This window comes from Cucurbita pepo, chromosome 5 (genome assembly GCF_057944985.1).
Source record: "Cucurbita pepo subsp. pepo isolate OVF chromosome 5, ASM5794498v1, whole genome shotgun sequence".
Classification (NCBI taxonomy): domain Eukaryota; kingdom Viridiplantae; phylum Streptophyta; class Magnoliopsida; order Cucurbitales; family Cucurbitaceae; genus Cucurbita; species Cucurbita pepo.
Window position 1 is genome coordinate 4,950,977 of NC_141802.1, and position 14,901 is coordinate 4,965,877.

Genomic DNA, 14,901 nt, shown 5'->3' on the forward strand with positions numbered 1-14,901 from the left:
AGAGGACGCGCGTTTTAAGGGAGTGGGAAACAGTGATTCCATAATTAGAATTAGAAAAAGGAACAAAAGCAGTGAGATAGGACATGAGATGCAGAAAAGGGTTGTACTCAATACACTGCTGACTGCTGAACTGGTATCACTGCTTGGTGTTTATGTGTTGCTATTTGCAGTTTGCAGCAATGGCGGGGCTCTGACCCCCGCCCGCCCACTATACATGCTGCTAAAGACCCTCTTACCCCACCAATGCCATGGCCTTGGCCCCCACTTTATTGGCTTCTTTTTCGGATTAGATTAGATTAGATTGGATTGGATTAGCTTTGATCCAATTGATTTTCCATCTGTTTGTGTGATTGTGGGTCTCTTTCTTTTGCATTTTGGGAGATAGGCAATGGGGTTTAGGAGCTTTTAATTGGGTTGGCTGAATATGCCCAGTACCTGTTTGATAAAATGACTAAGTGAAGGGATCTTCTTGTTTATTAGGGAAAAAGATTGTACAAAGAGATAAAGATATATTATTTTTGTTGCATTAATGAAAACCAACCTTTTTGTCTTTGGTGGAGGGCCAGGGCGGCCTCACCCCCACACACTTTCACAGTGAAAGAAATTATTAATAAAGGAGAAGGGGGGAAGGCCCGAAGGGAAAGGGCAAAGCAAAGCAAAGCAAAGCAAAGAAGAAGGGGATGGGGGAGTGTGGGTTTTGTTCTGTCTTAGCCTGTCCCCGCCACCCACCCACACATATACGCACTCTCTCTCTCTAACACTCCAAAAGCCACCAAAGCATTGGCCTTTTTTCGCCTTTTGCTTCTGTGTTTCCTATGCAATTGTCTATGTCTGCTGCTTCTGCTCCCTCTTCTCAATACCTGCAAATGGGCGAGGAATCATACTTTGAATTTCTTGTTATTATTTGATACCCCTCTTTCTATCTTTTTAGCTACCACCCTACTGGTTTAGCATCCATCCAAACACTACTTTCTTGTTGTTTTTCTACTCATCCCCTTTCATTTCTCTCCCGTTCTTAGCTTTAATGGTATCTCTTCTGGATATGTTTTTAGCAATTTTACCATGCTTTGACCTCATTTCCAGTTTTCTACAGCTTTGGTCTTCTTCTCACCTTATTGCCAATTGATTCCACTTTCTTGTTTTAGTTCTGTTGCTGTTCTTCTTTTTTGCTTTCTGTTGGGAAACATAGCAATAAGACACTTGAAGTAACTCTGGGTGTTCATGGAAATTGATCTGAACCTAACAGCCAGTGATGTGGGCAAGAATGCATATTGCAATGGAAATTGTGAAGAGGGTCGCTGCAATTATTGTTTATCCTCTTCAACTTCTTCATGTTCCTCAAATTCATCGCCAGCTCTCGTCTCTTCTTCAACTTATTTGGAGCTTTGGCATGCTTGTGCTGGTCCTCTCACCTCATTGCCTAAGAAAGGAAATGTAGTTGTCTATTTCCCACAAGGTCACTTGGAGCAGATTGCCTCAGCCTCTCCCTTTTCCCCCATGGAAATGCGCACTTTTGACCTCCAGCCGCAGATCCTCTGCAGGGTCATCAATGTCCACTTACTTGTAAGTAATGGGTTTACATTTTAAATTCATGTTCTGCCTTCTTCTCTCTCAAGCAGCCGCCCCAGTTTCCCTTGACAGCCTTCGGCTTTTCACTGCTCATACCATTTTGACAGGCCAATAAGGAGAATGATGAGGTCTACACACAACTTACTCTGCTTCCCTTGCCAGAGGTAGTTTCCAATTCAAAACTTTGTTATAGTACGTTACTCGTAATTTGGAGTTTGGGAAGGTTAATAAAGTTCGTAGCTTATTTTCTTCTGTTTAATTTAGCTTGAGGATGAGATGACCCTTATAGTGGATTACCATAAATTTGGATATTCTATAGTTCTTAGGCACTGGTCTAGAGGGCAAAGAGTTGGAGGAATTGGCGTTGAATGGAGCTGATGGAGATGGGAGCGGAGTGTCGCCTACTAGATCTACACCTCACATGTTTTGCAAAACACTCACAGCGTCTGATACGAGCACCCATGGAGGATTCTCTGTTCCTCGCAGAGCTGCCGAAGACTGTTTCCCTCCTCTGGTTGCTACTGCTTTCCTATGTCTTGTTTTAAGTTTTTCTCAAATGAAATGAATTGGGTTTTATCTGGGTTGTTTTATTTGGAAATGTTCTGAGTGAGGTCGATGGGTTACTGCAGGATTACACTCAGCTTAGGCCGTCTCAAGAGCTAATTGCCAAGGACCTACATGGCGTCGAGTGGAGATTTAAACATATTTACAGAGGTATAATGTGAGACTCCTTTGATTGTCTGTCATAATTGAACTAACTCTTAATAACTCGGCAGGTCAACCTAGGCGGCATCTGCTGACTACTGGATGGAGTCTTTTTGTAAGCCAAAAGAATCTAATTTCTGGGGATGCAGTGCTGTTTTTAAGGTATGAATCTACATATTAACCCCTACAATTGGTCATATTTATTTAAACCATTTGTGATTGTCTGCAGGGGTGAAAATGGAGAGCTAAGGTTGGGCATAAGGCGAGCTGTTCGGCCTAGAAATGGTCTTCCTGATTCAATTGTGGGCAACCAAAATTCTTGTGCAGATGATCTTGCTCGTGTGGTGAAAGCAATATCTACCAAGAGCATATTTGATGTGTTTTACAATCCAAGGTATCATTAATGGTTCAGTACTCTTCAATCAAGAAATAGAATTAGCTATATATTACTGTTTTATTAGAGCGGTGATAGAGGACATCAGGAAAACTCTTTGCTTTTGAGGTATGAGCAGATATGTAGAATTTTGTAAATCTGTACCCTGGGTCCAATCCATGATAATAAATTTACAAAGGAGAATATCTTTTTGCTTTAAGTTGGGAGAGGAGTCCCACATCGGTTAATTAAAGGGTTGATCATGGATTTATAAGTAAGGAACACTATGGCCATTGGTATGAGACCTTTTGGGAAAACCAAAAGCAAAACCATGAGAGCTTATGCCGAAAGTGGACAATATGGTTCATGATTTCTAACATAACCAACTATATTAGTAGGTTAATGCTATGCCAGGTTAGAACTGATAGTACATGTTTCATATGGCCTTGTGATATTAGTAGGTCAAAGCATCACAAGCATCCATATTATCCAGATAGTAAATGTAATCATAACAACCCACCTTTTTTAACGATGAAAAAGGGAAAGCATTCTTTACTTACTACGACGTAGGTATTCTAGGTTTTGTGGTCATTACTCTTCTGAGGTCTGCCAAGAGTCAAACATGGGATCATATGGCCTTGTGATTTATGTTCTATTAGGTTTAGCATTAAGACACCTCTGTTTGTAACTGAGAAGAAATAACAATCTTAGAGGGGGTTCGTTACTAAATGCCTCCCATTGTATAATAACACTTCTGAACTTGAGCAGAAAAACTATGAAAGCTGTTATCTCAAACCAGATAGATGGTACAATTTTGGATTTAAGTGAATCGATAGACATCATATGCGAAATCTTGATTTCTAAGTTAAAATATTGTGATCTTGCAAGTAAGAACAAAAGTTTGAATCAGAACTGTTGGTGGTATTTTTAAGAAATAGTCCGTTCGTTCAAATATTCTCTATTTAGTGTCATACTGGTTCATGTTTATTATTAGAACTTGATAGTGTTCTTGACCAGCCTTTGCTTACTCAGAAAATACAATAACATGTTAAACATACTGACTTGCAGGGCATATCATGCACAGTTTGTTATATCTTGTCAGAAGTATGTGAAGAGCATCAATAATCCAGTGACCGTTGGCACAAGATTCAAAATGAGATTTGAGATGGATGATTCGCCAGAAAGAAGGTTTATCCATACACGATCAAGATCAATGGTTTTTACTATGTTATACAAATATATTTATAGCTATTTGTTTCTTACAGGTTTAATGGTGTAGTTCTCGGAATTGGTGACATGGATCCCTTGAGATGGCCGAACTCAAAGTGGAGATGCTTGACGGTAAGTGTTATAATCCCCATAAGGGTGTTGCTGCATATAAGAATGCACCATGGGTATCTGTTGGACAATCGTATTTGTGAGATCCCATATCGGTTGGAGAGGGGAACAAAGCATTCCTCATAAGGGTGTGGAAACCTCTTCTTAGCATACATGTTTTAAAATCTTGAGGGGAAACTCAGAAGGGAAAGCTCAAAGAGGACAATATCTGCTAGTAGTGGATTTGGGCTGTTACAAATGGTGTCAGACCCAAATACCGGGTGATGTGCCAGCGAGGACACTGGCCCCCAAGGGGGGTGGATTGTGAAATCCCACCTCGGTTGGAGAGGGGAACAAAACACTCCTTATAAGGGTGTGGAAACCTCTCCCTAGCAAATGCGTTTTAAAACTTTGAGGGGAAGCCCAGAAGGGAAAGTCCAAAGAGGACAATATCTGCTAGTGATGAGTTTGGGCTATTACAACATTACACGCTGTACTATAGAAGCTAGCAAGAACCATGTGAACGTCGTCACACAATATTTTTCTAATATTTATAATCCATTAGGTACGATGGGATAAAGACGGTGATCATCAAGAACGTGTTTCACCCTGGGAGATCGAACCTTCTGTTTCTCTCCCACCCTTGAGTGTTCAGTCTTCTCCAAGGCTGAAGAAACTGAGGACTAGTCTGCAGGCAGCCCCACCTAACGCCTTTGCTGGTATGAGTGACCAAATTGAAACTGATATATTGTGTTTCTTCTAAGCTTGAGTTGTTAAAACTATTCATTAAAATTTTCTTACAGTAGGGAGGGGCGGTTTTATGGACTTTGAGGATTCAATTAGATCCTCTAAGGTCTTGCAAGGTCAAGAAAATGTAGGTATTGTATCACCGTTTTATGGACGTGATACTACAAAACGTTCCCTGGAGTTCGAGGTGCGATCTTCTGCACATCAAGCGTCGGGTGGAGCTGAGAAGTATAGAGGTGACTACGTAAAGGTTCATCCGAACTCATCTTTCACAGGCTTTATGGAATCTGAAAGATTCCTGAAGGTCTTGCAAGGTCAAGAAATATGCTCATTGAGGCCACAAACAAGAAAACCAGAACATTGTTTAGGTGTTTGGGGAAAGTTCAATCTCAGTGACAACTCTTTTAACACATTTCACTCACCAAACTCTAGTTTTTATCACATGGCGTCAAATGGAGCCCAAAACATGTATTTCCCTCGTAGTGAATTTTACAGTACAGGCCAAGCTGCTGCTGTGATGCGCTCAAATGATGGCAACTTTCCAAGAGAGAGTGCCTTGTTCAGCCCATCTGTTGATGCTAGTGTTATGAGCACTACTTCAGGGTCGAATATAAAGAATTCAAAGGATGAAAATGTGAATGAGAATTCAACTGGCTGTAGACTTTTTGGCTTTTCCTTGACTACAGAAACTGCTACAAACATGCAGAGTTCAGGGAAGAGGAGTTGTACTAAGGTAAGAAATGGGTGCTGCTGAGAAATTTGGTCAGTAATGTTATCTTTTACTGTTCTTCCATGCTCTGATATTAGTCTTGTTAAGCGAAGGTTCACAAACAAGGTAGTCTAGTGGGAAGAGCCATTGATCTCTCTAGACTCAGTGGCTATACTGATCTGCTTTCTGAACTGGAGCGGCTGTTTTGCATGGAAGGACTCTTGAAAGATCCTGATAAAGGATGGCGTGTACTGTACACCGACAACGAGAACGACGTAATGGTTGTTGGGGATTATCCATGGCTGTAAGTGCTTTATCTTGAAATCTTGATTATTTCATTGCATGAAAACAATTAAGATGGGCTATTAAGGTGGAACTTCTAGGAACATAAAATAAGATCTGGATAACATGTTCTGCCAAAGGATTCTTGTTAAGCAATGTAGATATGTAAATAACGGTTATTGTTGGAGAGGGAAACAAGCATTCTTATAAGGGTGTGAAAACCTCTCTCTAGTAGACGCGTTTTAAAACTGTGAGTTTGACGACGATACGTAACGGGCCAAAGTAGACAATATCTACTAGCGGTGGGCTTGGACTGTTATAAATGGTATCAAAGTTAGACACCGTGCGGTATGTCAGCGAGAACGCTAGCCCCCAAGGGGGGTGGATTGTTAGATCCTACATCGGTTGGAGAGGGGAACGAAACATTTCTTAGAAAGGTGTGGAAACCTCTCTCTAGTAGACGCGTTTTAAAACCGTGAGGCTAACGACAATATGTAACGGGTTAAACTTACGACAAGCCTGAGTAGAAAGTCTCGTGATATTGCTTGATGGCTAACTTCAATTAAAGGTTATCCTTGTGTTTCTGATGATCATGGTGGCAGAATAGATTATTGTATTGCGCGTTTCTGACATTAGTTCTAAAACATATTTCAGCTTTTAATCTTGTCTTATGATCATTTTAAATCTCATTCTTTGCTGTTCAGTGACTTCTGTGATGCCGTTTCAAAAATCCATATATACACCCAAGAAGAAGTGGAGAAGATGACAAATGGAGTGATCAGCGATGATACTCAAAGCTGCTTAGACCAAGCTCCTTTGTGTATGGAAGCCTCAAAATCCTCTTCAGTGGGCCAACCTGATTCTTCTCCCACAGTAGTAAGAGAGTTTTAATTAGTAGTAATCAAGATGTGTGATTTCCCATATTTCCTTAGGACTATATGTTTTCCATATCAAAGTTGAGCTCGAAGTCAGTAGCTTTGCTTCGTCCTCTCGGTCCAATAGGTTCGAATCTGTTTCAAACCTCTGCTTTCTAATGGACAGTGTAATTCTACAAATCCTTTAAGCTGTGTGGAATGGTATGGAATGATATTGAATATTTTGAACTTAGTAGAAACAGAGATCATTGGGATTTAAATAACTTGAAAAGTAGAACAGAGGCATCTTAATTTATTTCAAACAAAGGCAACAATTATTTATAATAAATGTGAATGTTTCCTTAAAATTACACATTGTGGATAAAGATCTCAATCACCTTTGCTTCTTCAAAATCTGCACAGGGGGCTGCTCATGAGTATAGACTTTGATCGTGGGATGAAATCTATAGCAATTCAACGAGTGAAAGTTGTCCTATTGTTCTTTGAACAGCGAGCGACCAATGATCATTCTTCTCACTTCACTAGTTCCTGCACCTATTTCATATAGTTTTGCATCTCTTAGTAGTCGACCGGTTGTGTATTCGTTTACATACCCGTTGCCTCCTAAACATTGTATGGCCTGCAAGATTGAACAAGAACATGAACGATTTACACGGTAATGTTACGCACATAATGTGCTAAAATAACTGTGAATATGAAGATGGCATATTTAATCAAGTCATTTTGATCAGTTAAATTGATTCAATCTCGAATCGTTTGACAAGTATTGGCCCATCAAGTTGGAGTTGGTGTTACTTCCTTCACAAGTTCTTGCTTTGGCATAGAACTTAGAAGTAATATGGTTCTATTGGAAAATAGATAAGAATGGCGTGTAAAACAAATATTCCTTTCGAAGTTTGACTGAAACAAAAGCTTCTGAAAGAAACGTGCTTCTGATAGTTCTGCGCGATAAACGATTGAAAAAAAAATGTTCAATGAATGCAACTTTTACCTGCAGAGCAACTTGTGTTGCCCTTTCAGCTGCAGATAATATTACTCCAGCACAATCCTGGACACAAAACCACACGGGGTGAATACTTCAAGGAATTTATTGACCAAGTGTTTCCATGGCCATGGAAAAAGAAACAATGGGTTAAAAGCATAGCTGCTACGAACATGTGCTTATATAATATTAATTAGAGAAGTAGTGAAAGATCAGAGTAAAGTAGCAACGGGTAGATCAAAACTTAAAGTACTCTATTTAACTAAACATCAGAGGAACATGTTATATATTAATAGAGAAACCAAAAGATTCAAGCGGAAAAAAATGGGAAAAAAAGGCTTAAGATGCCCTACAAACCTTGGGATCTACTTTTCCACTGTCACAGTCCCTCGCAACAGAATAAACGTAGGCCCTGGAGAGGGACAGAGAGAGTCAACATGACAAAAGAACAAAAATCAGAAATCAGAAATAATACATAATTACTCCAAAATCTCTACCTTGATGATTGCAAAGACGTATACATATCGGCAAGTTTTCCCTGCAATTTCAGATTAATTGAGCCATTTTAGAGGAAACGTCAGATGCAAGTATGGTAAGATAGTCACAGTGATAGAACCTGTATAAACTGGAATTCCCCAATTGGACGACCAAACTGTTCTCTTTGTTTAACGTAAGGAAGAACAACATCCAGGCATGCCTGCATAAGACCAAGGGGACCAGCAGCCAAAACAAGCCTCTCCAAATCTAACCCAGACATCATAACATAAACTCCTGAAATAAAACATAGTACATTACACTACTAAAATAATGACCAACATGATGATGGCAATAGTTTGGTTCTCTTCCAATCAGGCTGCAACAAGACAAGGTAGTTACTATTTACATTTATATGTATCGTAGCAAGTAATTGGCATGACAACACCAAAGCTTTTTCGTATCTTTTCTATCTATTATTACATCAAGATTCAAAAGGTAAAAATCTTAACGATTGGAACATTATCATAAAGAGATGCCATTGGAGCTAGAAATGTCAGCATTTTAGATATTATTATTCCTTGGAGACATCACATTTAGCCGTCGCAACATTTGGTCAGAGAACTACCGTCACCTACACAACAATTATTGAATGCCTAGGTCCAAAGATTGCTAACAATAAGATCACATAATATTTTCTCTTCTTTTTTGGAATGTTGTGATTCTTTTAACTGAGAAAAGAAAATAGATTGATCAAAATTAGGCCACCACCATAAATTAGAACCCTGTGTTGAATTCTGCCATTAAGTAACAGCCCCATCAATTGCGCAACCAACCTCATTGAAATGATTTTACAGAGATAAAATATTAATAAATATAACTATTTACTAGATGCATGAATGAAGTAGTACACCAGCAGAATACCTTTTCCTTCTTGTCCAAGTACATTTTCTTCAGGAACGAAGCAATTTTCGAAGACAAGCTCACATCTGTTCGAACCATCGCCAACATTAGTGGAGGAGGCAAGAAGATTGCATGCTCTAATTTTAGAAACTTGAATTTCAAACCACAGTAGACTCACGTATCACTCCCTCGCATGCCAAGTTTGTCTAATTTCTGGGCAGTACTGAATCTGAGAAACATAGAAGCAGCCAATATAAGAATGAAGGAATAAGAACATTCATAGTTTCTAAGTGATGTTGGAATCAGCAGCATAGGGTTAGTTTAGGAATACAGTTAAAAAAAATATATGCTATGGTGCTACACGACTGCATGCTATAGAACTGGAACAGAAAACTCTCACTTGCAAATTCAACCTATCATTAACCAGACCAAAGATTATTCAAGTACCCGGGCATTCCTTTTTCAATGATAAACGCTGTAATTCCCTTTGAGCCAGCATTTGCGTCTGTTTTTGCATAAACAACCTGATACAATTGTGTATATCAGCTATGAGTTAATGAAATAAGCAAGAATAAAATGTTCCAACAACCACAATTTGACCATCCTACGTGGTTTTAAGATTTTAAGGTGGAATACAAACTACTACATGTAACCTGAACCTATAAAATGTTACTCCGTCAACATGTTTATTCCCTCCTACATTACATGAAAATACATAAAATAAATAAAACCCACGGCATGGTCGATAACATCAATTATGAATTCTACAAAATCAAAGGAGAAGAATGTGTCAAGCAATTCTTCTTTTATTTCTATTTACTTAAATGGCCTTTCAGTTTATTGATTCCCGTTGATTCAGCTTTTGCAAGGGTAATTTTAGTTAAGGGTCCCAATTTCTCTGAAAATGTTGGTGATTCATGCTAACATACTATGACAACAAAAAATTAAGCTTAAGACAGCTCTTTTCAACAAGCTTATGACCGATCAAAACTAGGTTTCCATATAAACCAAATACATTTAATACATATATAGCCAAATACATTTAATATATGCACAACACGAAAGTGATCAAGTCCAAGGTTGTTCACAAACCATAAAAGACCCCTGAATTTAAAAAAAAATAATTAAAAAAAAAAAAGGAAAGAAAGAAAAGTTTTCACCATATAGCAACAAAGAAAAAAGGTCATGTAATTTTGATGAAATATCACACATCCAACATGACTAACTATTTCAGTGGTCTTAAAGATTTTTCTTTGGAGTTTTGTTTTTAATAATTCTACAGTTATAAATGAATCGAATGCTATATTATCTATCGGTATCTTTTTCTTAGGCAACACAAGTATTAACCAATAAATAGAGGAGAATTTTTTTAACATGCTTAGAAAAATTGCAACAAAAACTACCAATGTATGAGCTGTAGGACCATTAGTACACCACATCTTGTTTCCATTAATGATATATCCACCATCCACTCGGTCGGCTTTGCATCTCATGCTCACAACATCCGAGCCAGCTGAAAATAGGAAATGCATCATCCAAGGATGAAAACATTTTTAGTTCTTAAAAGGATCTACCTTTGCATGCACACATGAAAAACAAAAGTTCATTAAAGTTACCATTGGGTTCACTCATTGCAAGAGCTCCTACATGCTCCCCTTTAATAAGCTTAACAAAGATATAGTTAAGTTAGTAGCCAAAAAGAATTACTTTAATAGAAAAGAAAGGAGCAATGAGAAGGCAATAGAGCAAAGGAAAGCATGAAGATAGAATTTACTAAATCTTCTTTAGTAAAAAATAGCTGTTAAGGAATGAAAAATTTACTTCAGCAATTATATTAAAAATGAAAAAAAAAAAAAAAAAAAAACAGAAAAATTCCGGTATGACACTTCCAGATGGCTAGGCATCAGAGAAAATGAAGCGAGCATGACATTGTTATGTGCAGTTTGGTAATTATTATAACATGAACATTATTGTGGGAATCGGGTACAAAGAGCAATGGCAGAAAGGATAAAACCTTAGGCAAGTACTTCTCTTTTTGAGCTGGGCTTCCATTCCTCACCTGAAAAATCAATAAATACGAGGTAACATAACTTATGTAGTCCATACTGCACTTAATGGTTTCACTACAACATATAATCCTACTATGACGTCACTAACACAATATTTAATCACTTCACTTTACCAGCTGATTGATGCACAGGTTAGAATGTGCACCGAAGGAGAGGGCAACAGACCCAGAAGCACGACTTATTTCTTCCATTGCTATACAGTGATATAAGTAACCAAGACCAAGTCCTCCATATTCCTCTACAAGACAATCAATAGCTTAGTTTTAAAATATCTTGAAAGAATGAGAGAAACAATACTATAGCAAAATATATGCAACCATCTCAATATTCATCTAATTTAAGAAGGCACTTACTATGTATCAATTATCTCAATTAGATTTACCTCCATCAGGACACTCATAATGTACAATAAGAGTATAATTAAATAAAATTTTATGGATAATAACTAGAAGCGGAAAAGATGAAAATTCATGAATAAAGAGGATATGAATATAATTATTAAGATTGAATAACTCCAAATAACAGTGAATGAGGGAAGCATCAAAAACGATTTCTCACGCTTTACCAGGTGCAGTAATTCCATGGAGGTTGAAGTCCCCCATGAGCTTCCATAAGTTAACATCCTACAATAAGGTACATTTTAGCCAAATCATAAAGAAACTCACATTTGTAAATTAAAAAAGAAAAGAAAAAACATATGAAGTAAATATATAGGGGGAGAGAGACTTTCAACTAACCTGCGGGAAAGAGTTCATTTGATCAATTTTTGCAGCATGGGGAGCAATGTTATCTTGAGCAAATTGTTTAACACTTTCTTTGAACTGCAATTAATTTAATCAATTCTTTTAGAAAATCAGTAACAAACACTTTCATCATTCTACTGATGCAAACTAGGTTGTACATAACTTGTAACCAAAGACAATCGAAAACAAACCATCCACAAATGAAACTAACAATTCTCAATTCGAGCTTCATGGTCATAAATTCACATCACAAACCAACCAAAGGTACACTGAAGATTCCGCAGACCAATTCAAACAATAAAAATCCAAAAATAGAAGGCCATCGACAACGAAATCAACAACTTCCAAACAAATCATACTGAAAGCTCATCATCATCATAAAATAAGAGAGAAAGACCTGAAGTTGAGTATCATCAAAAAGCAGAGCAGAAGAGAATGAAGCAGAATGCCTCTGCTTCCTAAAAATCGAAGCATATGCAGCAGTCCTTGCAGCAAAGAGTCTCTGCATCTCGCTTACTGGAAGATGGCCGGAAGAAGAACGGAGCAAGAATGGAAGAGAGACGGGGAAAAACGTGGAAGCTTTAAATAGTGAAACGACATACGAGTTCCGTAAATAGGCCGGAAGTTGGGATGAAACAAAATGTACGCTACGTGGCAAACATTCATTGGTTAGAATAAGAGAAGATTCTCTGTTATCCAATTGAATAACAAGAACTCTTCCGTGCTCTGCTAGTTGCGACCACAGGGTAAAACCACTTTCAATAGGATTGGATGTGACCTATGACTCATCATCTAGCCATTTTCTTTTTATATATCCATCATCAAGGATACATATATATAAATAATACTAACAAAAATCTTGTGACACAGATAAGAAATCAATTCGTCATCTGTTTCTCTATCTTTGATTCGGAATAATCGAATTCATTGGACAACGCAAGAGTTGTAAAAACTAATATTCTTATTTAAACAATAATTAATTTATTAAAAATTAATTTAATATATAAATCTATTAAATAGATTCTAAATAATTAGAAAAAAAGAAAAATTAATTTAATATATAAATCTATTAAATAGATTCTAAATAATTAGAAAAAAAAGAAAAATTAATTTAATATATAAATCTATTTAATAGATTCTAAATAATTAGAAAAAAAAGAAAATAATAATAAATAAACTATGTTGGGTAACTTTTTTCCAAAAATGAACGGTAGAATTAGCTCCAAAACCAAAACCTCATTAATTCTGATTTGAACTCCTTTTTACCTAAATTCATCCCTGAATGAGTTACCAAGATGCTTACTGATGGTAGGTTGAATAATTTCTAGGGAGAATTTTTAGGGAGAATGCAGCAGTTGATGGGAAAAAAAATGCCTCTGAGTGAGATAAGTTACACATAATCAAACTATACAATGAGATTTTGGTCCTCGCTCCTTCGCTTCGCTTCCTCTTTCTCTTTTCCTTACTTCATAGGGCGACTCTCGATGTCCATTGGCATGTTGCGCCTGTAGCTGCAAATTCAACTGTCTGTTTGGTTTGTTTTTTTTCCATGTGAATTAGAGAGGGGATCTGATTGGTACGCTATTTGCCGATCTTTCTTTTTGTGAGAAGTAGTTCGTATTAGTCCACAAAATTGCTTCTATAGAGGTCTCATTCGGTCCAACAATGGGGAGTTGGTGCATTGCAGCAAGTGAGTCCCCCTTACTACCCTATGTCTTTCCGTTTCTGTTTTGTTAAGTGTCATTTTCTTGTTTACTCTCTCAAGCTAATACTTCATCCTTTTTTCTCCTGTTATCATCCACTCCTATAAAATGCTAAATAAGTCGGACCATCCTCTTTATCCTCATTGGACTCAAGGACATCGATAAGCTAAACCAATTAGGCAGTAGATTTGATCGATCTAAATCTGCCTAGCTACCTTCTTAAAGAGAAAGAATCCCTGATTTATTCAAAAAAACATGGAGAGATATTATGAGCACCAAGTTGATGCTGCATATCTTTTCTTCTTATATTTTTTTTTTTATATATCACACGTTGCCCTCTATGAATTAGTTCTAAGAAAGCGGCCGTTCACGTCAGAAATCTCAGTTTTTGATGTAGTTGCAATAAGTTTCCTTTTTTCGTTGAGATTGGGTTGGTGTCCAGCGTCAGCACCTGAGTGAGAGTAGCCAAAGGGAACAGCCGGCCAGTGGAAGCGAGAAGTTTGGGATTCGTGACTGGAATCCCCAGGAGGGCAAGGAAAGTCTCGCCAAAATGTCTAAGATTGAGGGGCGGAACGCTTTTAAAAAAAAATCTTTTTTTAATCAGCTTGAGAGAGAAGGGCAAAGAAGAAAAAAAGTACGAAGTAATTGACATAAAAGGAAAGAGAGGGAAAGAATTTATCCTTTCCTGCTTCTTTTTTTGTGATCGAGTGACATTGCTCCCACATTTTTTTTTGGTCTGGCCACGAGCAGAAATGTTTCATATTGGATTTCGGACCTTATTCACTCGCCTTATCTTCTTTAACTTGGCCTCCTCGATGATATCTCGCCTCATCTCGATATCCTGTAAGAAAAATGGTGCAGCAGTTGACTGACAATGTAGATTTGGAACTGGCAAATGAAAGAGAACACGAGAGGGTCTTTTCAATCTTTTTTCTTAATTGGAGTGGACAGACAAAAGGAGGATATATAGATTTGCGTGCGGAAGAACTCTGCCTGAGAAGTTAGCCCGAGAAGCTTGAGCTTGAAATGCTTTTTGAAACGTATGTTGATTGAACTAATAGGTGCTGAGTGAAGGCTTAAAGACCCTAATTTACATAGCCTTCCTGGACACAGATTTTTCTTTGGGGCAGGCTGATTTTCCTATAAAAAAAAGAAATAGGGGATCCAAGCCTTTCTTTTTTTTTTTTTTTTTTTTTGGGAGGATAAAGGGCATAACATTGGGTCCTCCTTTTTCGTCGAATGTGCCCCAGTGACTAAGAAGGGGGCGGGCGCAGCAACTACATAGACCCATTCCTTTCTGTTGTTGCCAGCGCTTTCCTGAGCCAAGTCGGAATTCTTTATGAGAAAGGGCAGGCAAAGCCTGAAGACTGCTATCCTACCAATAGGCCAGCGGGCGGAACGAGGAGAGGGCCCGACAATTATACCACCGCTTTCGAAAAAGCGCGTTCCC

At 37.9% G+C, this 14,901-nt stretch overlaps 2 protein-coding genes across 4 annotated transcripts; one reads left to right on the forward strand and one right to left on the reverse strand.

The window, feature by feature from the left end:
* Positions 1–619: 619 nt before the first annotated feature.
* On the forward strand, positions 620–6,816 carry LOC111795958 (auxin response factor 4). Of its 3 annotated transcripts, none has more exons than XM_023678608.2 (12): positions 622–1,563; positions 1,677–1,733; positions 1,889–2,083; positions 2,199–2,283; positions 2,346–2,436; positions 2,504–2,668; positions 3,716–3,835; positions 3,913–3,988; positions 4,530–4,683; positions 4,771–5,444; positions 5,534–5,724; positions 6,407–6,816. In XM_023678608.2, the coding sequence occupies exons 1-12, from the start codon at positions 1,222–1,224 to the stop codon at positions 6,591–6,593; spliced, it is 2,337 nt and encodes a 778-aa protein (XP_023534376.1). In that variant the 5' UTR covers positions 622–1,221; the 3' UTR covers positions 6,594–6,816. The 3 variants fall into 3 exon arrangements, with proteins under 3 accessions (XP_023534377.1, XP_023534376.1, XP_023534375.1); XM_023678607.2 differs by having other exon boundaries at positions 623–1,563; positions 4,768–5,444; XM_023678609.2 differs by lacking the exon at positions 6,407–6,816 and having other exon boundaries at positions 620–1,563; positions 4,768–5,444; positions 5,519–5,658.
* On the reverse strand, positions 6,807–12,327 carry IVD (isovaleryl-CoA-dehydrogenase). The gene is made up of 15 exons (XM_023678666.2): positions 12,146–12,327; positions 11,743–11,826; positions 11,571–11,628; positions 11,119–11,243; positions 10,951–10,995; positions 10,553–10,601; positions 10,340–10,449; positions 9,384–9,460; positions 9,115–9,165; positions 8,958–9,022; positions 8,176–8,330; positions 8,057–8,097; positions 7,917–7,971; positions 7,569–7,625; positions 6,807–7,196 (listed from the first exon to the last, which is right to left on the reverse strand). The coding sequence occupies exons 1-15, from the start codon at positions 12,254–12,256 to the stop codon at positions 7,050–7,052; spliced, it is 1,230 nt and encodes a 409-aa protein (XP_023534434.1). The 5' UTR covers positions 12,257–12,327; the 3' UTR covers positions 6,807–7,049.
* Positions 12,328–14,901: the final 2,574 nt, after the last annotated feature.

Excerpts from the sequence above, each read along its gene's own strand:
- LOC111795958 (XM_023678607.2), top strand. The coding sequence starts at position 1,222 with ATGGAAATTGATCTGAACCTAACAGCCAGTGATGTGGGCAAGAATGCA. Across the intron at positions 1,564-1,676 it reads TCATCAATGTCCACTTACTT|GCCAATAAGGAGAATGATGA; the intron begins GTAAGTAATGGG and ends CCATTTTGACAG. Across the intron at positions 3,989-4,529 it reads CAAAGTGGAGATGCTTGACG|GTACGATGGGATAAAGACGG; the intron begins GTAAGTGTTATA and ends ATAATCCATTAG.
- IVD (XM_023678666.2), bottom strand. The coding sequence starts at position 12,256 with ATGCAGAGACTCTTTGCTGCAAGGACTGCTGCATATGCTTCGATTTTT. Across the intron at positions 10,996-11,118 it reads ACCTGTGCATCAATCAGCTG|GTGAGGAATGGAAGCCCAGC; the intron begins GTAAAGTGAAGT and ends TTGATTTTTCAG. Across the intron at positions 7,972-8,056 it reads ACGTCTTTGCAATCATCAAG|GGCCTACGTTTATTCTGTTG; the intron begins GTAGAGATTTTG and ends GTCCCTCTCCAG.